The sequence below is a fragment of the Podarcis cretensis genome (assembly GCF_951804945.1).
Source record: "Podarcis cretensis genome assembly, chromosome: 3".
Classification (NCBI taxonomy): domain Eukaryota; kingdom Metazoa; phylum Chordata; class Lepidosauria; order Squamata; family Lacertidae; genus Podarcis; species Podarcis cretensis.
Genome location: NC_137172.1, coordinates 122,816,853 through 122,841,506, shown reverse-complemented (window position 1 = coordinate 122,841,506; position 24,654 = coordinate 122,816,853). Strand labels below are relative to the sequence as shown.

General features: G+C 43.4%; 1 protein-coding gene and 1 long non-coding RNA gene across 3 annotated transcripts; both read right to left on the bottom strand.

The window, feature by feature from the left end:
• Positions 1 to 4,529: 4,529 nt before the first annotated feature.
• LOC307212642 (serotriflin-like) lies at positions 4,530 to 9,673 on the bottom strand. 2 transcript variants are annotated; one of them, XM_079970194.1, is made up of 5 exons: positions 9,434 to 9,673; positions 8,108 to 8,256; positions 6,659 to 6,753; positions 5,280 to 5,368; positions 4,530 to 4,845 (listed from the first exon to the last, which is right to left on the bottom strand). In XM_079970194.1, the coding sequence occupies exons 1-5, from the start codon at positions 9,462 to 9,464 to the stop codon at positions 4,721 to 4,723; spliced, it is 489 nt and encodes a 162-aa protein (XP_079826320.1). In that variant the 5' UTR covers positions 9,465 to 9,673; the 3' UTR covers positions 4,530 to 4,720. The 2 variants fall into 2 exon arrangements, with proteins under 2 accessions (XP_079826320.1, XP_079826321.1); XM_079970195.1 differs by lacking the exon at positions 9,434 to 9,673 and adding an exon at positions 9,313 to 9,422.
• Positions 9,674 to 10,251: 578 nt separating this feature from the next.
• Positions 10,252 to 12,112, bottom strand: LOC307212684. The gene is made up of 3 exons (XR_013837096.1): positions 11,973 to 12,112; positions 11,033 to 11,137; positions 10,252 to 10,344 (listed from the first exon to the last, which is right to left on the bottom strand). It is a non-coding gene; the product is annotated as an uncharacterized lncRNA (long non-coding RNA).
• Between the last annotated feature and the right edge of the window lie 12,542 nt (positions 12,113 to 24,654).

Below are 24,654 nucleotides of genomic sequence, written 5' to 3'. Positions count from 1 at the left end.
GCTTCTGTAGGTCATAATCCAGCCCTTCATGCACTTCTGTAACCTATTTAGGTAGAACATGACAATGGGGAAGCAAAAAACAGTAAGTAATATTGTAAGTAATTTCTTGATTTCTACAAGCTGTAATGCTCAAAATCAAACATACGGCTAGAACAAGCTATATCTTGAACACTTCTTGATAAGTTGTTGGCACAGGGCCAATAATATGTCATTTATACCTCACTTACTAGACTGAAGTTTTGTCTCTTGTTTTGGTTTTCTAACACAATATGCTCCAATATTTTGGCCACCTCATGAGAAGAGAAGACTCCCTGGAAATGACCCTGATGTTGGGAAAGATGGAGGGCACAAGGAGAAGGGGACGACAGAGGACGAGATGGTTGGACAGTGTTCTCGAAGCTACAAACATGAGTCTGACCAAACTGCGGGAGACAGTGGAAGACAGAAATGCCTGGCGTGCTCTGGTCCATGGGGTCATGAAGAGTCGGACACAACTAAACGACTAAACAACAACAACACAATATGGGTTGGTTTGGGAAATAGTGAGAAGATTGGGCTGGGCTCCAATACTATGCTTGTCCTATGGAGTCAGGGGTCTGGAGGGTGGTCTCATTTCTGCATTGGTAGGCTTTCTTTCATCCACTTCTCTTTGAAAAGAAGAGCAATCCTTCCCACTTAAAAATCAGCGGCCAGGGTGTAGAATGAGCATTTATTGCTCAATTAAAGTACAATCATGGCCTTATATGCATATTAAATTCTTAGATGGTTAAGTCCACAAACCCATTGTCCATGAACTGGCCTATTGCAAACTGAGTCTGAGTGGTCCCATTGTGTTAATTCTGGCTATGAAAAATATTAGTCGTCTCCATAAATATATTTCTAAAAAAGAACACTTCTAAGTGTTCTTACAACTGAGGACCAGTGAAGGTGGCTTTTTGTGTGTTCAGACCCAGAGACCTCCCCCCTAAATAAACACACAATTGACTCAAATTTTAGTTTTGGTTTTTGGCAGAATTTAGGCCACAACTTTATTGATTACAGAAAGGTGAGTGGTTGCATGGGCTCTGGTTCGACTAGCTCCCTGCACCCTTGCAGGTACCGTAGCACTGACCCAGAGCTCTATCATAGGTCAGCCAAGGGTAAACACCTGAGGTAGGTGAAAAGCCCAGGAGCAGACTCTGTCCACTCCCCAGATGCTCCCCTGGACTCAGGCATGGGAACAACCCCTTTTCGGGTTGAGTCCCTGGATTCCTTTACCGGAATACCCTTCACATAGGGCTGGTGAGACCGTTCTCCCATCCCTATCACCTGAACCAGTGCCTATCCATAACCTTACAAGTTGTGACAATTTGCTACCCGGCAGGCGCAACCCAAATGGCAACAGCCAATCAGCCAAGTGGGGAAAATTCCTGCCGTGCCCCTGTCCCAACGACAGACGACACACGACAGCATAGCAAGGTCAATCGCAAAATGGCCTAAAAGTAGGGAGAGGTGGGTGGGTGTTCTGATGCACGAGCCGAAAGAGGAATCTCTGGGTCATGTGCATAGGTATATATAGGTCCCTCGGTCCATTTAGACTGCACCCCATTGGCCAGATTAAACCCAGCAACGAGGGACCTACCAATAGGGTGTTGTGGCTGTCCAATATACCCACCTACAACCAGGAGGTCAGCCTCCAGGTCTCACCGCAACATGTGCCCTCTTTTAGGGTGGATACGCTATATAATCATTTTCACCACTGTGAAATAATGTTTAAAATTCATTTTATAGCAGGTATCTATTTGCGTTCCAATCTTGTGAATGGTTCAGCCTACAATATATGCTCAGGTTGCTATGACTAAAAGATTTTGTTAAAAGCAACCTATGTTTGGGACATTAAAAACACTGGTCTCTTCTCAGGCAAAATGTTATACTTCCTCCCGCCTCATAATATAAGAGGAAACTTTGTCTAGGACTGCCTCCACTGATTGCAATTAATTATATTAAAGAGATTATGAAACATTGTTGGTTACTTTGTCATTATGGAAACAATATGGGCTGCTTGAATTAGCTAATAAATGAAAAGGCATCAAAAACATATCAGGAAATTAGAAATGAAACAGCAATCCCCAAGTAAACCCCCTATATTTGCAAACAAAAATATATATATATAGCCTTCAGATTATTTCAAAACAAAACAAAACCAGGGACAAATCTGGTGGAAAAACACCACTGAAACCTTAATGATTCAGGATCATAAGAATTTACTTAGTAGGTTGGGCCTAGGTGGAAGTCAGATGTGTTTGGGGCATTAAAGTGTGCCCAGCAACTGTGGTTTCCTCATGGCTCCTGCTCCAAGGGTTATCATAATCCATGGAGATGGGTTGGCAGCTGCAGAAGCTGGGGTGAGTGGCAGGTGTGGTGGCCTCATCAAGATCACCATGGTGTATGGCCTCTGGGAGCTGGGTGGGCATCCTGGCCAGCTTCCCCCACAACAATGTGCTGTTGACAGCCCCCTTTGAGGCAGCAGGGTTCAGTGGTTGCAGGCTCTGTGGGGGTTTCTCCTGGGTTCCCTACATTCCCCTTCTCCTCCCCCTATTGTGCAGCCCATCAGGGGGCAGTTTTCAGTCCTCCCTGCTCCATTCCAGGAATGCAGGGTGGTTTTTCTGTGGTGAAGGGGGGTAATTTTATCATACCCACCCATTTTCTCTTTGGGGCAGGTTACTGTTAATGTTTGGGGCTCTTGTCAACATTTTATAGCCTTTGACAGGCTAAGAAGTTCCATAAATTATGATGGAAGGTAGATGCTGTGTGACTTTCCCATAGCCTCTTAAGTTCCCTCCTTGCCCATTTGTTCTTGAGGGTTATTGTGTGCCCTAGTACTTTGCATGCTTCATACTCTCAGGGAAGAAGGCTTATACCAGTAGCTCCCTCCATACATCTCTCAGTTGTTTTATTGGAGCTACAGGAATTCCCCTACCAGTCAGTTGTTATACACCTACACTTTACAGGGATGCATACATACTGTACATGGTTACATGCGCTACAAGTCATCCAATGGGGGCTGTGTGATGACAACCTTACATTTTTATGTATATAGGAAGAAAGGCAGCACACTTGGACAGTGAATGAAATAGTATGGACACAGAGGAAAGTGCTTAAACAAACACACTCCAGTATACAAAATAAAAAAATTCCTTCCAGTAGCACCTTAAAGACCAACTAAGTTAGTTCTAGGTATGAGCTTTCGTGTGCATGCACACTTCTTCAGATAAGTATCTGAAGAAGTGTGCATGCACACGAAAGCTCATACCTAGAACTAACTTAGTTGGTCTTTAAGGTGCTACTGGAAGGAATTTTTTTATTTTGTTTTGACTATGGCAGACCAACACGGCTACCTATCTATAACTCCAGTATACAGTTAGATTGTCCTCCTCTGGCCAGTGTCAGGCTAGCAGCAGGTACAATAAGTTTGTTTGATTTATTCTGCTGACCTGGGAGCCCCTTACCTTCTTGAGTCCCTAGTGGGACTTGGATACAGACATGCCGTTGTTGCTAAGGGTGTTCAGCACCTGCTGCCATCTGATGAAATATCACCTTCATGTTTTGGCTTTCTAAATTTATAGATGCTTGGATTATCTTTCAAGTCAGTGAAGCCAGGGCTGAAGGCACTTCCCCAGACAGTGGTCACCCTATTTGATGCAAGTCTTAGGAACCCCTGCCTGGATTTACCACGCGTCACTTCCAGCGGGTGGGCCGGAAGTATTTAGATTGCCCCATGCCCAAGCTAAACCTCTTTCATCTGTATTCAATAAAACTGTGGCCTGTTTTGACCCCAAAACCAGTCTTATTTGTCTCTTATTTATATGGGTTGGGGAGCCCGACGCCTGGTCCCACAAGAGTCAGGGCCCCCCTCTTGTTTCTGGGCCCTTCTCTCTCCAACAACTCTAAATATACCTGCTTAGGGATCTTTCCTGTTTAGAGTAGCTGGCCCTCCAATATCTCACTGATGAAAATGGGTTACCAGTGTTATGCTCCCACAAAGGAACCAAATAAAACTAATGCCAACTCTTGTTTTTGTACTGCTTCACTGGGCTACGGCATCACACCAGAGAGACTTTTTTTGCCCGTTGCCGGGGAAAAGTTCAATACAAATGTGGGTCTGTGTGTGTGTGTATAAATACATAAATAATGTGATGTGAAGAAACTCATGTCAAAGCCAAGAAAGCAAACATTTCCTCATCCTCTGTACTTTGGTTGCTACGTTCCACTCTTGGTACACAAGCCACTTCGCAGACCTTGATAAACTGCAACAAAATGCTCTGATCATGTGCAGTCTCACATTCTAAACTCAATTAACTCATCAATTTTATTCTCTTCCTGGCTTGAGAATTTTCACCTGTGTTATGTCAGGGTGGGCCCAGGTGTAGCAGCTGCTTATGCTGTGTTGATTTCATTTCGTTTGTCCGCCTTCCATTCACATTTAATCAGCCATACATTGTGTCCTTCTTGGGATCTTTTGCATCTCTGTGTCTGTTATTTTTCCTACCCCCAACTTCCATTCCTCCCCATTAGGCAAAAAGAAAGAATGAAAACATCCATGCATGCAAGACTTTTTATGAGTTTTCCGATTCAAAAACAAATCAACAAATTTCATTTGGATGGGATTTGTCAGAAGATGCTAGAGGATGAAAATTAAATGAGAATGCAGAGCTCAACGAAGATCACGCAGGGGGACCCCCTATTTTATTTCAGTGGGACAATAGCAAGAAGCAGCACACTCATTCGAAAAGCTGCCCTTGCACCCTTGCGATTGCATTGCCTCGTCACAGTTGCTGTACTTATTATCATGCTTGCAAGGATTGGCTGAAAATGAAAAAGGAAAGAACACATCAGAGTTAACAAAAGCAAAATGCCCCTGGGATTCAAACTCAAGAGATGCTTTCATTCTTAGTTGCTATAGTGGAGGTGATTTACAAGAAAACGCCCCCCACTTAAAACATTATTTAGCAGTTGTTTTAATGAATGTAGGAACTGAATTAGTAATTAGTTTAGTAATCCTGGCTGTAACCCAGAATAAATTGGGCATGTTTGTAAGGGTGGATGTGCAGGTCATGAGAACATTTACACAGACATCCTGCAACCACCTACAGAATAAGGAAGGTTATGGGGTCTGCAATTTTGTGCACATCTACTCAGGAATAAGCTTCCATCAAATTTACTGGGACCCATTCTTATTAAGTGCCCTTTCTAAAGTACAAAAAGGCATTATGATAATATTTGAAGTTATTTCTACTCACTGCATAATCCATTGTCGCATGAGCCAGGGCAGTCCCCACAAGGTGACCCAGACTTATATGGGGTTTGAAGTGATCCTACTATGTTCCCTCTGGAATGATGAAAGTGAAAGAGTAAACAAGGATATATTTGACTAGAATGATCGTATAATCTCAGTAAATGATTTTCTTAATTAGAAAAGTTCTATTCCATTTATTTAATCAATGAACTTATAGCACAAATATTGCGCAATGTGAGGAGGAGTAGGGCTGTGAACTGGTTTCAGCTAAAGCCTTCAGCCTGAATTGAATTAAGGATAATTCAGGTAGACCTGGGCTTTGGATGAGTTGGGTGGAGACAGCACTGATAGGATCACCCTCCCAGAGTGTTTGGGCTGTCAGGAGAAGGGACATTGTGTGGGAAGAAGGAACTTTGGCCGCACTCCTCTTCCCAGCAGGGGAACACAGCCAGGTGGTCAAACTGAGCAGGAGTGAACACTTCTGTGCCTGCAGTGCAGCTGCAGGAGTGGGGTGGGGTGGGGGCGAGAGGAGGAGATGCAGTATCTTCTTTGCCTCCCAAATATATGTTCAATTAGGCCTATTACTATGAGTTGTTCTATTCAAGTCCAGGAAAATGTAGACTGGCCAACTAACTCTTCAAATGACAAAATCCAGCACCTGGTGGGGCTTGAATGGCTGGGAGCAAAGCTAATTAGGTCTCTGGGTTGGTGGTTCCCACACCTGGTTTACAACAAGCTTAAAAAATTAGACTAAATGAGAACATTATTTTCTGAGGCGCTGTGGCTCACTTAATGTTGAAGATGCTGCAGGTGCGTATTGGTGGATGACAGAAGCCATGGGCACTAAGAGAGGAGAGCTGCAAGGAGTGGGAGACGGCCCTTTGCTTCCTTCAGCAGCAATATGAAGGTAAGGTTAAACTGGATTCACCAGTGCCCCAAACCGTAATGGGTGGTGAAATTAGGGAGGGCCTGTCACTGAATATTCACCAGAGGAGGAGTGAAAATCTCCAGCTGTTCAGAGGACCCAATAAATAAATAAAGTTTTCCACAGATTGCCAGAAAATTCTTTTCTGAGGTGTTTTGACTCAGCCCTTTAAAAAAAATCCACTGTTGTTTCCTGATTTCCTGGCAAATGGCTCAAAGCTAATAGGAACGACCTGGCTGTTTTTGTTTTCTAGTTGGTTGGCAACCATTGACATGCAGAGTTAATACATTACTAGTGTGTTGCCCATGCACCCTGTGGTTCTTAATGAAGTTGTTTCATTCTGTTTTTATAGTATAATGCCTTTTTATTTATGTTTTAAATGTGTTGTAAGTCCCTTAGAGACCTTGGGTAAGAAATGACTAAGAGGTTTAATGACGGACTGACTGAATGATACATACGCAGGGCAGTACTGGCAAACGTAGTAGTATTTTAGGGAATTTTGAGGGCACTGGTTCATAGAGCAACCGACTTTGTAAGACCTGTACCAAACCACCTGTAGATATAAAAACATCCACACAAGAAAAACAGTTAGAATCTAACTGTTTTGAGCCAGGAAAACATTCATCTGACAATACCATTTAAACTCCCCCCACAAAAATAAATCAATCACCACTTTGTGTTGTGTATAATTAGGAGCACCTTGAAAAGGAGTACGATACTAAAGAAATAAACAATTTCCAGATAACAATTTCAATCATTTTTTTCCTCTGGCAGTAGCTGCTCAGAAATAGCTCATTTGGTAGATCATGAGAGCCTTAATCTCAGGGTCGTGGATTCAAGCCTCACCTTGGGCAAAAGATTCCCTGCATTGCAAGGGATTAGACTAGGGGCCAACTCACAAGAGACTGCGATCAACTCACAGAGTTAAAAACTGGCAGTGATCTACCCCCGTTTTGGGGGTTCAAGTCAAAGTTGTTGAGCTTTTTCTAGAAGAGCCAAAGTTGTTGAGCTTCTGGGGGGAGCAGTGATCTACCAGTGATCTAACACAAACATCCAGTGATCTACTGGTGGGTCACGACATGCCTGGACTAGATGATCCCCACGGTCCCTTCCCACTCTACAGTTCTGTCAGTCTATGATTCTATATACAGCTGTGAATAGGAATGGCCTCATGGGTGCCTGAAGAACCCACAGAAGCAAAAGTGTAGGAGAGAGAACGATGATCCAGTATCTGAACTTCCTGTGTGAAAACTATGAATAGGAATATGTGCGAGAGGCCGACCCTGCCCAAAGTGACCCACCAAACCAAAAGCAGTCTACCTGCCATGTGATGTGTCCCCTGTTGGGGGCACAAGCACCTTCCTTGGTTTCTTTATCTTTTCTTTTGCACAGTCCCAGTAGTGTGGTGGGAGAGCTGAAAATAATGCCAATGTATTTCACATCTGGCAACCAACACACCCTTTGGCTTCAGATAGTACATGGGTAGACTGTACAGGGCGCCTCTCAGGTGCTATGCTAAGGGAGGTGTTCATGGTGAGTTCTAGCCCCTCTCTTTCCAGAAAAATAGCACTACTGCAGATGAGTCTAAAAAGCCCAGGACACAAATTTTCACAGCCCACCAGCAACTATGGTGGCTCATTTACCAGAACTAATGCATTTAGTGTTAATTCTGAAGTCTATAGTTGATTCTGACCAAATTAAGCCTCCTAGGAGCCACTATAGCTGCCAGAGGGCCATGAAAATTTGTATCCCAGACATTTTAGATTTGTCTAAATATGGATTTCTTTTTTCCAGCTCTCGTACCCCACTACAGGCAGCAGCAAGCCAAGATGCAAGTGGGCTGTCAGACATGGATTGACTAGCTGAACCATGCACTTGACAAAGATACAAAACAGTGTTTGAGTTACCTGGGTATAATGGCCAACTTTGGCTCCTGCAGGGACCGCTCCAACACCGTACTGGAAATCTTTCACTTCGTTGTACCACTCTTGAATTACTTTAGACCATGGCATAGGGCCACTTGACATGAGCAAATTTTCACCACATTGGAATCCATCTAGAAGTGGAGACGGTTAACATTAACAAAAGTCATGATTAGTGATTCGGGGAATTCTATAAACAAGGGGAGCTCTTCAATGCTTTGGAGAAACATGCTACAACCGGTAAAACTTGCTTATTCCAAGCAGGATTTGTCCCCCCCCCCCGGCAGATCTGTTTGCTTAAGTAAATCTGTATACATTTGTATGTACAACAATAGTTGCAAAGCAAAAGGTATAGTGCACTCTCTCTCTCTCTCTTCACCCCCATAACAGAGTATTTCAACAATTCAAGAAAGGGAGTAAACAACTGAGCATATTCAAGCATAAGTGAAGGAGATTATTCCTATTATTTATTAAATATGTTAGTTGCTTTATCTTACCCACGGCAACCTAAAGTGACTTCCAACCAGCCAACCAATCAGGCAGCCACACAGCTCCCACCCCACCATGACACTAGCTAGAAGAAAAAGAAATACATTAAAAAATTCCACCCATTTCTAAAAGGCCATAGATAGTTAAAGGCCAATTACAGTTAAAGAGGTAGGGGTTGGGGAGTAGAAATGTTAACCATTATTAGTAGCAGTGCAGTATTCCTGTTATTATTAGCATTCCTGTTATTGTTTTTAAGTGTGTAATAGCTTCTTGCTAAACACAATAAACCAAACTGACTGATAGCGCTAAGGTTATAGAGGAAAGTTTTTGCCTGGCTCCTAAAGATATATAATGGTGGTTTCAGTTGAGCCTCTCTGCATAGAGCAGTCCGCAAAATGGGGAGTCACTGCAGAAAAGGCCTAATCTCGAATTCACACCATCTAGACCTTTCATGGTGTGACACATGAAGAAGTGTCTCAAATGATGATCACAGGTATATAAAGAAAAATAAAGATATAGAGAAAAATATCTTGTGCAAAAGAGGCAACACTGTACAGCAGTTTACCAAGATAAGGGAAAAATGGCCGATCAAAAACCTCATAATCAAGAACAGCACAATATGAAAACACATTTGCCATCAGTTACTAAATAAGTTACATAAATCAACAGAGAGCCACAAAGTCCACTTCTCCTCTGAGAACCTGGAGTTGGTGGGTCAGTTTCTTTGATGTGGCCATAAATAATGCTTTAAAAAACCAGATCATAATAGAGTAGGTGGAAGCAGGGCTTTTTTCCAGCTGGAACTCAAGTGAGTCCCATTACCATTCTCAGAGAACGAGGGAGTATGCATCATTGGTGTAAAGCAGTGGTGTCCAAACTTTTTTCAAAGAGGGCCAGATTTGATGAAGTGAAGGGCCGTGAGGGCTGTCCAAAGGGCCGTCCAAAGTTGTTGAGGTTTTTTGGGGATTTCCCCCCAGAAATAAACTGCTACAGGGGCTGGATTAAACTGACCAGCGGGCGAGATTAGGCCCCCGAAACGGACTTTGGACATGCGTGGTGTAAAGTGTGTGTACAGACAAACAGTGGTGGGCGCACTCCTGAGGGGTGCGGAGGGTGCCTTCCCAGGCGCAGGATAGCCACTCGGGTGCACCCTGCAGCCGAGGGTGGAGCGAGTCACCAATGGCGGACATTCAGTGCGCAGCCTGCCTGCGACTCCCAAGTCTCCCTCGAGCTGTCGAAATAAAGCGGAAGGGAGAAATGACAATGGCAAAGCGGCGCAGCTTCGCCTTCCCCCTACGGCTCGGGCTAGGCTTGGGAGTTGCGGGCGGATGGCGTGCCAAATGTCACCCCCCTCAGCGAAGACACCACACCCAGGGTGGTCTGCCCCCACCACACACCCCTTCCTCCACTCCTGCAGACAAAGCTTAGCTGGTCAGAACTGAGTGTGGAATTCTGACCTCAAATTTTTGAAAGAACCAGAGCATTCCACTGTTCCTCTTTTAGTGGCATTCCTCCAGTATTTTCAGTATTATCTGCAGAATGACAATAGCAGGGTTGCTGAAGAGTTTGTGAATGGTGACTAAATGTGGGTTATATTTCAGATCTCTAAATTATTTCTACAATGCTTAGTGAAAGCTATACTTGCCAGCAGTTCTTTGTTGTGGTGGGCTGTGTGCATATTGACATCTACTTGCCCAGCTTCTGGCATTTGCTTCTGCACCACCACTCCATTCCTATAAGAAAAATATATGTATTAAACATGAGACTGGATGCGAAATGTAAAAATGGAGAGGCTCATATTTGTCTGATCATTCTCACCTTTCAGCTCTCTTAAAAAAACTTGTGTGTCTTTTTAATGATAGTTATTCTCAGGCTATGTCATGGTTTGAATACATGAAGCAAAATCAAAGTGTGCAGTCTTTTCCCTCTTGGGCTTAGTATTACATCTGCCTGACTCATGTCAGTCATGGTTAATGGCAACAGCCAGCTTTCAAACATGCGGAGTTAGGTGCTCTCAGATACTACCTGGGTTGTGCGCACGTTTTTGTTTTTTCTTCCTGATCCATGCCAACCATACGTAACAGTAGTTACCAGGATCCGTAAACCCACTTCAAACCAAGGTTAAAATGCTGAATTAGGTGCTCTTAGTTACTACTTAGCTTCTGAGAAAAATGCATATTCATTGTCCATGTAGTGGACAATTCATTGTCCATGTAGTGGACAATGAATGCTTTTAATCGTATATATGTTAATGTTAATGTTAATGTTATTGTGTATTTTAATTATAGATTGGGTTTATAGTTGCAAATCATGTAGTAGCCACTAGGGAATATAAATTAATAAATAATAAAAGATATGTATAAACTAGCGCATGCAATTTTCTGCCAGCCAGAAAGCGTAGTAAACCTTTAAAACACTTACCATCTTCAGCATGTTGCTTGCCGGTGGCTGCACTCCTCTCCGCAGGGCATTGTGCTTGTCAAGAATTTCCTGTCGCTCACCTGGTCCAACCCCTTGTGCATGGGCCTGAAGTGAGAGAGTGAGTATTTTTTTCTTGTATTTATTTATATGATTATATTTTTCATTACACCAATGTAATTTTAGCATACTTTCACTAAGAATCATGGACATACTCACTTGCTTCTGTCAGGCTCTTCTGCCATAAATGAAACATCAGTTGTAAACTAAAATTGAAGGGATGTATTTTAAGTGTTCTGTGATAGTGTAGCTGACCATTTTTTTTTTTTTTTGGTTTGGATTTGATATCCCGCCTTTCTCTCCCTTTAAGGAGTCTCAAAGCGGCTAACATTCTCCTTTCCCTTCCTCCCCCACAACAAACACTCTGTGAGGTGAGTGGGGCTGAGAGACTTCAGAGAAGTGTGACTGGCCCAAGGTCACCCAGCAGCTGCAGGTGGAGGAGCAGGGAAGCGAACCTGGTTCCCCAGACTACGAGACTACAGCTCTTAACCACTACACCACACTGGCTCCATGGAGCAGATAAACAGGTCCTCCAGTTGGGTGATGCAGAGGCGTCAAGATGTCTCTGGACTCCTCTGGATAAATCCACTACTGAAAACTATGAGAAACTTAGCATTACTTTTAGTGGGATATGTAACTGGACCATCCTTCCATCATGTTTTAAGGTTAACCCAAGTTAATTGCATTTGTTTTTTCACTTCAGTGTGTTTATGGATGAAGCAGTCAAAAGCATTTTGGCTTATTAAAGTGAAGGTTTAGTTGGCCCAACTAAATCTTGTATTTGAAAACAATCCAGCTAACTTTAGTAACTTTTCATGTCCCACTGCCTGAGACTGTTTAGCATCTCTCAGTATTGCTACACTACACAACGTAAAAAACTTACTCTTGAAGCAGGCTGTTGCAGCAGAGCAGCAAGACTCAGCAACACGATGAGCAGGATCATCTCTGAAAACAAAATAACACTGGAGAGATTATCTTAGAGTTTCTGTTTAGATAAAGAGCGTACTTATTGAAACATGGTGCCACTCTTCTGAGTAGTAGTTTAAATTTCAAATTGCTCATGTGGCACCAGCTGAGACGTAGATTTGTACCTCCTGGAATAGGAGTGCCACAGGCAAGTGTCTCCTCCAGAGTCACCACTTTGCATCTGACTCCACCCCACTAAACTATTTTGCTTCTGTCTCTGGTTAGTGGACACAGTGGCTGCACTGAAAAACAGCACCTGAGCCCTTCAAATTTCCTTTATTATGCAGCCATCCTTTCCTTTCTTTTCCCCTGCAGTTCACTGAATTGCCCCTCAATTTGCCCTGGAGGGGCTCCCATCACCCTGGAACAGATTCTGTGAGTAAGTATGGAGCTGCAGCAGGAGGAGAAGAAAGTGAACTCCCATTTTTTAAATCTGTTGTGCAACAGAAATCTCTTCCAGTACATGCTAAAATTCACAGGTGGTACAATCACAGGTTCTCAACTAGGTCCTTTCAGCCGCACTGATATTGTGCTGGCAGCTGATTAATGGCTTGTTTCTGTGCACTGCTCTGGTTTCGGTGTTTCGTTGCACCAGAAGTGGCTTAGTCATGCTGGCCACCTGACCCGGAAAAACTGTCTGCGGACAAATGTCAGCTCCCTCGGCCTGTAAAGCGAGATGAGCACCACAACCCCAGAGTCATTTGTGACTGGATTTAACTATAAGGGGCCCTTTACCTTTTACCTTATATCCTGGATGGATGTACTTGGCTATGAAGACTGCCTCTAGGGCGGAGCTTCTAAGAAGAGAAGAAGAGGAGTTTGGATTGATATCCCGCTTTATCACTACCCGAAGGAGTCCCAAAGCGGCTAACCTTCTCCCTTCCCTTCCTCCCCGACAACAAACACTTTGTGAGGTGAGTGGGGCTGAGAGACTTCAGAGAAGTGTGACTGGCCCAAGGTCACCCAGCAGCTGCAGGTGGAGGAGCAAAGACACGAACCCGGTTCCCCAGATTACGAGTCTACCGCTCTTAACCACTACACCACACTGGCTCTAAGCCATATTCCTTCCACTTCTCTTCACATCTATGGACACTGGACCACGCTACAGTAATGGTAAATTCACTTAGGTCGCTTTTATGGCACTAGCACAATACTTAGAGAGTCCTCATCTTTGAGGGTGTGGAATTGTCCTCCCAGTTCTTGAACATCACATTGAGACTGCTTGGTGTTTACGGGTCTTCTAGCTCCTTCTGTTTTGTAGGAAGGAGTCTGGCTTCAAAGTGTGTGAGCTATGCTTTTCTGTGGTTTACCTCAGTGTGAGAGCCAGTGTGGAGTAGTGGTTAAGAGTGGTAGTCTCGTAATCTGGGGAACCGGGTTTGTATCTCCGCTCCTCCACATGCAGCTGCTGGGTGACCTTGGGCCAGTCATACTTCTTTGAAGTCTCTCAGCCCCACTCACCTCACAGAGTGTTTGTTGTAGGGGAGGAAGGGAAAGGAGAATGTTAGCCGCTTTGAGACTCCCTAGGGTAGTGATAAAGCGGGATATCAAATCCAAACTCTTCTTCTTCTTGGATGACCCATAAAGGACACAACCTTGTGCCAAAATGGTGTGACTGTAGTTCATCTCTGGACCAGGGTGCCAGAATGCATAGGATCACAAGTAGTAAAATAAAGTGGGAAATAGGGCACATGTTATGTGTTCACTAGCTGAACTCTTTTACTAGCTGAACCTCTTATGGAGAAGTATAGAAGGATTAGAATGAGTAGAATTGTCTTGAGGCAAAAAGAAAGGGAAACAAGGATATGTTTAAATGTGTGAAGGTGTAGCTATACTACGAATACAGTCCAGTGCAGTTCACTTCCAAGAAGGTTTCCTTGATACTCATACCTACTGATAACAGGGTTACCGTACATCCGGAATTTCCCGAACATACCCGGGATCCGGCTGTCGGGAACAGTGCCTGGGAGCAAATCACTCAACAACTTTGCCCCCTCCCCCCACACAGCTCAACAACTTTGCCTAATAGAGCTCAACAGCTTTTGTGTCTGGATTTTCATGAAATATGGTAACCCTAGTATGTTTTATGAAATAAGTACATAAATAATAGAAATTTGATCAATAAGTTGTAACCTCCTGAGCTAACTTAAATTGTTTAACTCTGCTAATAAACTTCACATAGCAGATTATGGGATATAGCAGACTATGGTATAAAACTGGCACCCTCCCTCCCAAAATCTTACCTTTCTCCTTGTTTCTAGTAAGACTGGAATAACCTTTTTTGCAGATTTAAGGAGGTTCTGGATGTCACTGGATGATATTATGCTTATATACCTCTCCTGTTTCCTTCTCTGCAGAATGACTCAATGTCCAACAGTAAATCACACAATTTTGACCAAGGAGAACTTTGGATTTCTCTTACATTGTTTAAGATTATTTCCTGAAATTGATTAACCATCTTCTATGCAACAACAAAGCATCTCTTATTAGTGAGCTCTTTCATGCCAGCCAACTTCTTATGAAGGATTGATGTCTGTGCTTGTTCTTTATCCTATGGCGGGGTTAGCAAGGTTTACCTCACCTGGGCTGGTTCACTCCAGTGGAGATCCCTCCGTGGGCCGGATTGTGTGTGTGTGTGTGTGTGTGTGTGTGTGAGCCCACCCACGATTTCTGTTGCCTGTGTCTGCACAGACGCAATTTTCGGCGCTGTGGAAGCGAGTGCCCGTGCTGCGCTGCACTGGTTTAGCGCAGCACATGGGGACTCACCGAGCGGGTGGCTCAGTTTGGGGACAGCTCGGGGGCTGGTTAAACAACCCCCATGGGCCGCCTGTAGCCCATGGGACTTAGGTTGCTGACCCCTGTCCTATGGCATCATTTCATCACCCATAGAGCTAAGCACATTTACTTAGAAGCAAGTCCCATTTCCCCCCAAAGCAGAATGTATTTGCAGCTGCAGCCTAAGACTCTAAACCAACTGCAAACCATCATGAATGGCTGAAGGCACTGAATCATTACAGATTGCACAGATTGCGGTATGTGACCACAAGCTGTTTAGAAAACCCAATGTATCAACACCCCATTTCATTTGCATAGGTTACAAAAGTTAAGGGGTGTGGTTGAATCAGATAACTGGTGTGTTGAATTTGCAGTGTCCCGTGCACAGCGGAATGATGAGGGATACGTGCACATACTCTAAATTGCTTTATTTACATTTCAAAGCTGGTAGATTACAGAAAAACATCTTGCCTCTGCCGGAGCAGAGAATGCATCCTCTCTCCTCTGAAGCACGGAGAGAAACACTCAGTGAGAACAGTGAAAAACAGGAAACCAGTGTACGTCACATCCAGTCTCCCTTTCCCGTGGGAAAACCCAACAGCAACTCTGACTGGAATGCAAACATTGTCTTGTGACAAGCATTTCGCTGCACAGTGAAGAGAGCAGAAACCAACATCCTCCCCTTTTCTGTGAACATCACTGGGCAGCGTGTTCGTACAATATCAGTACAAACCCAACTTCTGCACATAGGTACAGTGTTGATCCTTTGATACAATCTTGGACAATACATCAGCAGGAATTTCATTACCTGGCATATAGGACACCGTTACGAGTCCCTCCTGAATACGTTCCCTAGCATGTTGCAACTTCAGCTGCAAGTGCTTCGTGCTTTGCTTACAACCTTCAGAATTCAGCAAAGCCAAACATGCTTTGTTGTCCTGGTAAACCTGGATTGGACATTTGACAGGAATTTTCATGTCTTTGCACAATTGTAACAACCATTCACAATCCTTAAGTGAATAAGACAGTGCATTCAGTTCAGCTTCACAAGTACTTAAGCTAACTGTTGTTTGCTTCTTGCATGACCAATCAAATAGACCCTGATTGTACATATAGCAAACTCCAGACGTACTTTTCCTGTCTGTAGTATCACTTCCAAAACTTGCATCTGCATATATCTCAAGACCACCAGACTTCTGATTGTTAAATCTCAGTATGTAATGCATAGTGCCTTTCAAATAGCGCGCTACGCGTTTCAGAGCTTTCCAATCCTTAACAGTAGGATTGTTGACTTGTCTGCTTAGCAAATTACAGCTAACAGCAATGTCTGGTCTTGAACATCTGGCAATGAAGTTTAGCTTGCCTAGCACACTTCTGTACAGTGTAGTGTCAGAAAATGCTTCTTCAGTGTCATCTACCTGATAACCTGTTGTCATCGGTGTGTCTACAGGGTTAGCATCCATCAGGTTTAGTTTGCCTAACACATCAGCAATTTTCCGTGACTGGTGTACTAGAATGTTACCATCTTGATCTCTCTCTATTTCCAGAGATAGGTAGTTGTTTACCTCACCAAGATCTTTCATGTCAAAGTGTTCTTTCAGTTGAGCTAGGGCGTTATTGTACATTGTGACATCTTTCCAAAAGAATAATAAATCATCAACATAAAACAAACAATACAGTTTCTTTTGCCCCTCCTCTTTGACAAATACACATGGATCAGCTTTCCCTTGCTTAAAACCTAGAGAAAACAATACTTCAGTGAGTTTTGTGTGCCAACACCGTGCACTTTGTTTGAGACCATAAAGGGACTTTTTAAGAGCACAAACAAATCCCTGTTTTACCTGTACGCCATCAGGTGGAAGCATATAAAGAGATTCACCTAGAGATCCGTACAGAAAAGCTGTATTTACATCATGGTGACTAATGTGTAGATTCTCCTCTGCAGCTAGCTTGAGCATAAGCCTAATGCTCTCATACCTCACTGTGGGTGAGTAGGTCTCGTGATAGTCTTCACCTGGTACTTGTGCAAAACCTCTGGCTACCAATCTGGCTTTGTGTCTGACTATCTTGCCATTTTGATCAGTCTTCGCTTTGAAGACCCATTTGCTTCCAAGCAGTTTCATTCCTGGAACTACTGGAACAAGTTCCCATGTTTTGTTCCTTTCTAAGGAATCAAGCTCAGCCTTCATGGCATTTAACCATGGCTCAGCTTCCTTTGAATCCAAATCCTGGATTTCTTGGAAACTTGAAGGTTCAAAAACCTTCTTGGAGCTTTTAACAGCTGTTACTGCTATCTTAGCAAACTCATCAGCAAATCTCTTTGGAGGTCTGCCTTTTGTGGCTCTTTGTGACCTGCGAATTAGCCTTAAGTCTTCAACACTCTCCTCTTCCTTCTTAGGAGAAAAGTGACCTATTGTGAACAATGGTTCTTCCAATTCTTGATCAGAGCTTTCAGAGGGTCGCATAGAGGCTTTCGCGCTCTTGAAATCCTCTGAATCACCTGATTCAGTTTCAGACTCAGAATCAGAACTTTCATCAGTGGGTGTGGGTTGCTGTGGTTGCTTTTGACTATTCTCAGTCTCATCACTGTCATCAGGGTAGCATTGGAAAATTCCCACATTCTCCCCCCACTTGGCATTGTACTCAACACTTCTTGTGAGCTTAATAGTCTTAGAGTCAGTCATCCTTATTCTGTAAGAACCTTTCTCATAACCTAGAAAGATACCATGCAAACCACGCTTGTCTAACTTGGAGTTTTGTGGTGAGTGAACCCACATGTCAGAACCAAAAATTTTCATGTGTTTGATGTGTGGTTTCTTGCCAAACATCTTCTCATAGGGGGTACAACCAATCGCTGAAGATAACCTGCGATTATAACTGTAAACAAAACACGAGAGAGATTCGGCCCAATAACTCTCTGGAAGATTGGCAAGGTTTTTAACCCTTGAAGCAATGTTTGATTTGCCCTCTCGCAAAGTCCATTCTGCCATGGCGAGCGAGGACTAGACAAATCGTGTTGAATTCCTTTCTCAGTCAGAAAAGTTTCAAACTGCTGAGAAGTGAATTCTCCTCCGCGATCACTGAAAAGAGTCTTTACCTTCTTACCATGCACATTTTTCAACCAAGCACAGAATTCCTTGAACCTTGGAAAAGCCTCTGATTTCTGCTTGAGATTGTACACATAAATATACCTGGAAAATGCATCAATTAGAACCATGAAGTACCTATTTCCACCCAAAGAGGGCGCTAGTGGTCCAACCAAATCAGCATGAACAATTTGGTATGGTTCTGTAGCTTGCCTACTAGACACCTTACCTTTCGCAGCCATTTTCACCTTGTTTGCTGCGCATGCCTTGCACTTCATGTGGTACCTGCAGGGTTTAATAGTCATACCTTCAACCAAGGCAGGCATTTTAGATACTGCCTCAAAATGCAAATGACCAAATTTTCGATGAAAATCGTGAATACATTCTGCATGCAAACTTTTGTTAGAACCTGCAATGCAACAAGTGTCATCCTGCACAACATCATCATAATACAAAACATATAAACGATCAACATATTCAGCATACAATACATAATCATTTTTCTTTGTGATGATGCACCTTTTGTTCTTAAAGGAAACGTCAATTTTCCGCTCATTCAGCTGTCCAACGCTGAGCAGATTATGTTTGGCATCTGGCACATAAAGTACATTCTGTATCGATAAGTCCAAACTGTGAAGAACAACAGTTCCGTAGCCTTTACTGGGGATTGTGTGGTCATCCGCCTGGTGAATCGCACCTTCCTGCGGTGTAAAAGACACGAACAGTCGCTTATCGTTGCACATGTGGTGCGTTGCCGCTGAATCAACAACGAAGAAAGATCTAGACATCTTCTGGACGTTTGCAACTTTTGGAGTGAAGCGTGAGACCATTGCTTTGGGCTGCGTTGTCCTGGACACCGGACCTTTGCCTTTGCCTCGGCCTTTTCCACGTGATGAGCTTTCGCTGCGCTGCTCTGTCTTGGCCCTGGGATATTTGCATTCCCTCTTCATATGGCCTAGACGTCCACAGGAGTAGCATTTCACTGCCTTCAAAGCTTTGGCGCCATCTGGTGGTTCCACTGCACTCTGGGATGACGTCTGTGAAGACTCCCCCTTTCCCATGCGGCTATCACCCTGGCGGTGTGCTTTTTTCTGAATCATGGCAGTATCACAAGCTACTCTGAGCTGAGCATGTGGCTGATTGGCATCAGATTCCCCACGTGCATCAGCCAGCCTTCTGCAGCTAGCCAACATGACTCTGGCATTAGCCTTCTGCATCATCTCTGCTGCTTTAAACAAGCTGCTTTATACAAGCTGTGTCTGTGCTGCTTCATTCCAAAAGCAAGTTCAAAACAGCCTCTGCCTGTGAGCCTGTGCCACTCTGCTTAACTGCAGCTGCCTCAAACCTCATTCCAAAGGCAAGTTCAAAAGTGCCTTCTCTCTGCTGCCTTAATTCAAGCTGCGTCACTGTTATCTGCAGCTGCTTTAGCCCAAAAGCACTTTTAAAAGTTACTTTCGATTTCCCCAGCATAGGAACTTGATCCTTTGATCCTTTGCCTGTGCCCGGCAAACGGACATGAAAGGTCAGAGTCCAGCCATAAAGCCATTAATTAGGAGCTGGCAGGCTGCCCGGAGCAGTAGCACATACCTCATCAATCATCTTGACGCGCAGAGATAGCGTCCGATCTATCCCTCTGTATTCCGATCCTTTTGCCGGCATTCAGATGACTGTGTCTTTCTGGGCCCATAACCAAAAATGTTGAATTTGCAGTGTCCTGTGCACAGCGGAATGATGAGGGATACGTGCACATACTCTAAATTGCTTTATTTACATTTCAAAGCTGGTAGATTACAGAAAAACATCTTGCCTCTGCCGGAGCAGAGAATGCATCCTCTCTCCTCTGAAGCACGGAGAGAAACACTCAGTGAGAACAGTGAAAAACAGGAAACCAGTGTACGTCACATCCAGTCTCCCTTTCCCGTGGGAAAACCCAACAGCAACTCTGACTGGAATGTAAACATTGTCTTGTGACAAGCATTTCGCTGCACAGTGAAGAGAGCAGAAACCAACATGGTGTGCCTGCCTTTACTCTTGATTTAGAAAATCTGATGATTTTTAATGTTGGATGTGTTAACATTCATGGATAAAGTCTTTTTAGGTAGCATTGCATAATAATGGCTACCATTTTTTTAATACAAAATTGTGTGCTTCCTATAACAGACAAATTTTCTTGAAAAGCTAAGAAAACTCTATAAAGAACCAGTGCTTTTTTCCTTAAAAAATGTTTAGGGGTACTCTCATTTTCCTACTCATATCGAAATAGTGCCCCTCAAAGAAGCCAAGCTTAAATTCACAAAATGTTTAGGGGTATGCATACCCCTGCACCCCTCCCCCTCGAAAAAGCACTGTAAATAACTAAATATGAACTGTTCTTTTCAGGGATGCAGATTAACCATAAATTCTGCTGCTATCTGTAAAGGTTGCTAACAGCCTGGAATCACACATTTTTTTCCAAGAGGAAATGAGACAACAATTAACGCATCAAATATTAGTGGTTTTCTGTCAAAATATGCTAAAACATTTGCCACAGGATTAATACAGAACTGTCAGTTGAATCTCCCCTTCACCCACAATATGATTTGAAGACATTCTTTGTACCTGAAGGAGGAAGAGGAGGATGTGATTAGATCACAGGAGCATCATGATGGTGGGCAAATGTCATTTCATGTATTTTTTTCAGTACCTGAAAATTCAGTGTGGATACTAATCACTATGATGATGATGACGATGACGGTGATTATTATTATTATTATTATTTTAAGTACTTTATTATGGTCATAGACCAGCATAAGCAAAACATCTAAATAAATAGCATAACAGTATGAATCTAAATGAATAATTATTAAATAAATCTGAGCAAGAACCGAATGTAGATTTAAACAAATACATAGAATACTTAATTAAGCAAAGATAATGGGTGTGTAAAGGTTTATAAGAAAAATTAAAAGATCAGTTTACAGTTATATAGGATGGGCTTCAGAAGTGCGGATCTTACAATATGGGCCTTCAGTTTAGGATTTAATTGTAGCATAGACCATTCTTCACCAGTGGCGTAGCGTGGGTTGTCAGCACCCGGGGCAAGGCAAGTAATTTGCGCCCCCTAACCCGTGGATTTGCGCCCCCTAACCCTAACCCCCAGATGTTGCGCCTGGTGTGGTCGGCCCCCCCTGCACCCCCCACGCTACGCCACTGCAAATCAGCTCCACAAAGTAGTGCAAGGCTTAATCACATGGCGGGGAAGAATGCAGCAACTGGGTCCCAGGGGCGTCTCTGATGTGGCCTTACGGGCACCATTTGCAACCGGGGAGCAGCAGCCCATCCGTGTGAGCGCGCCCCCAGGCGCAGGAGTCGCCCAAGCAGGGCTGGGGGCTGAGGCGCAGTGGCGTAGGGTTGTCAGCACCCGGGGCAAGGCAAGTAATTTGCGCCCCCTAACCCTGGATTTGTGCCCCCTAACCCATGGATTTGCGCCCCCTAACCCTAACCCCCAGATGTTGTGCCCGGTGCGACCGGCCCCCCCTGCACCCCCCACGCTACGCCACTGTTCTTCACTGAATAATCATTATTACCTGTGTGTCTAGAAAAATGTGCAATTCTTTACATTAGCTTTTGACATGGTTTTCTTCTGAAATAATAATTGTCTCTATTCCCCAGCACTCCTATGACATGCAGAAATTAGTTTTATTGCCTATTTCCAGGCATGAATGTACGGTTTCAGTGCTAAGCACCAATTTGAGAGTAAACCACATTGAGCATAGCGGATCTTGCTTCTCAGTCACAATTGTCGGCATAGGTTGCAGTCCTGGGACTCTCCAGAGCAGTTTCTCCTAAGTCTGTCTGATATTTCCTGGTCTGCAGTCGAACACAGGTGACACCACATATTAAACTAGCTGGTTTGGTTGTTTCTTTAATGGCATCATTGGTCCCTGGTGCCTGCTAATTATATTGGAAGTAAAGCTCCCATTTGAGCCAATGGAAGCAGGTGTCAGTCACCCAGTCTGGATCAGGACTGTAGCAAGGGAAGGGTTAAGGCCCTCCTCCTGATAATAGTTTGACTCTGCCTGCTATTGGCTACTTACACTATTTATGCACTGCTGAAGTGATAGGAAATGTTCTGGTGTCCCTCATTTGCTGATCCGTGGCAGCTTGTATCTCTTTATGCAGTGATGCCACACAGCTGATCTTTCCAGAGGTGATGTTGATGATGGCATACTAAGTGGCATTCCAGCATTCAGTGATTGCTTCTGTCCACTTAGCATCCTGACATAATGGCTGCACATATGTTCTGCTGCATGTGCTTCTGGAATCTGCTGAAGCAGAGTAGGGATTCATGGGAGCATGAGGATGTATCAGGAAAAACAAAATACAGTGACTTATACTGTGTTACATGTCCTTTCTGGATTGTGACAATCATAATGTTCAAAACTGAATGTTCCTGTTCAAATGTTCTTCTAGAACAAGGGATGCCATGACTTTCTTTGTGCTGGAATTTTTTTTTTAAAGCACTGAGCTAATAATATGTCGTAATACGTTTTCCTATCTCACATATTATCTTAAGGTTTGGCCTCTCATTCTGGTTTTCTTACACAAGATGCATTGGTGTGGGAAATGGGTAGAAAATGGGAGCAGGCTCAAATACTTTGTCAGTGTGATGGAGTCATGGCTCTGGTTGGTGGTCTCATTGCCCATAGACCTTCATCCTCCCCTCCTTCAGAAGAATAACCCTGGCCACTGACAAGTGAGTGGGGAAATGGAGGTTATTGCACAGGAGAAGTACAATTGTGGCCTTGTGTGCATATTATATCCCTGGATGGGTGAGTCTATGAACCAGCTCATTGTCTGTGAACTGGCCCATTGTGAATTGAGTCCACATAGTGGTGCATTGTGTTACTTTTGGCTATGACAGATATTAGCAATAAACTTTTCAGTGCAAATTAAGTTGTTCCCATAAATATGTTTCTAAGAAGAACTCTTTCCAATGTTCTAGCATCTCAAAATCAGGGTTACTTAAGGTGATTTACACAACGACTTTCTCCACCATGAATTGAGTATTTAAATGCATCTTATAGCAGATATCCATACGTATCCCAGTCTTGTGAGTGGTTCAGTCTTCAATACATGTCTTACCTGAAAGATTTTAGAACAGCTATATTTGGAAAGTTAAACTAAGATCTCTTCTTTTCTTAGTGGGATTTCAGCTTGGATGAATATTTTCTAGTTTGCCCACCAGAGTGGCAACTCAGTTTGGGTGGAAAGTAGAAGAGAAGAAGAAGAGTTTGGATTTGATATCCTGCTTTATCATTACCCTAGGGAGTCTCAAAGCAGCTAACAATCTCCTTCCCTTCCTCCCCCACAACAAACACTCTGTAAGGTGAGTGAGGCGGCGAGACTTCAGAGAAGTGTGACTAGCCAGCCCAAGGTCATCCAGCAGCTGCATGTGGAGGAGCGGGGACGCAAACCCGGTTCACCAGATTACAAGTCTACTACTCCTAACCACTACACCACACTAGTAATATGTTATAGAATGATTCTAAGCCTCTCACTCCCTCTGGGAACAAGTGGTCCTAGGGTCATATTGGCAGACCCACACTGGATTTAGAGTAAGGTTACTCTTGTCAGCACTGTTTACAGGGTTTTTGGGAGGGCACTTTGCACCTCTTTGGCTTCCTGGTATCTATTGTGACTCACAGGCGGCCAGAGCAGGCTGGAAGGGCAAAGTCAACGCCCCTAAAGCCACAGCCAAGCACCACTTTCAATGCCCACCTTGTCTTCAGTTGAAGAAAGGCCTCAATGGTCAGCTAATTCAGGCTTGCTTTGGCAGGCTGGAGAATGCTGAGGCTGAGAAGGTGGCCCTCGAAGAAGGCGAAGCCTATTGTCTATGACCCTTGGATTCAGGGAAGCTGGCTTAGCATGGAATCTCCAACTCTGTTGACACCTGCCAGGGCTTGAGATGCTAGTCCAGCCTCTGATTGAGAGCATTTGCAGATGACTTAGTTTTGACGTTACAGGAGCCAGAATCTAGTACTAAAAGGGTTTTAGACTTAATTCAAGAATTTGGTCAAATGGCAGGATTTAAATTGAATAAGTTAAAAACTAAGGTTTTAGAGAAAAATTTAACACCAATTGAAAAAGAAAGGTTTCAGAATGAGACAGGTTTGACTCTGGTTAAGAAGGTGAAATATTTGGGGATTAATATGACAGCAAAAAATGTGAACTTATTTAAAGATAATTATGAAAAAGGTTGGACGGAAGTGAAAAAGGATTTAGAAATTTGGTCAAATTTGAAGCTTTCCTTGTTGGGACGAATTGCAGTTATAAAAATGAATGTATTGCCTAGAATGTTGTTTTTGTTTCAAACATTGCAAATTGTGGACAAGATGGACTGTTTCAAGAAGTGGCAGAAAGATATTTCTAGATTTGTCTGGCAGGGCAAGAAGCCCAGAATAAAATTTAAAATATTAACTGATGTAAAGGAAAGGGGTGGATTTGCCCTGCCAGACCTTAAACTTTATTATGAATCAGCAGCATTCTGCTGGTTGAAAGACTGGCTGCTTCTTGAGAACACAGACATTTTGGATTTAGAAGGATTTAATAATGCTTTTGGGTGGCATGCATATTTGTGGTACGACAAGGTTAAAGTACATAAAGCATTTAAAAACCATATTGTCAGGAAAGCATTGTTCAATGTTTGGATAAGATATAAAGATTTATTGGAAAATATAACTCCAAGGTGGTTGTCACCAA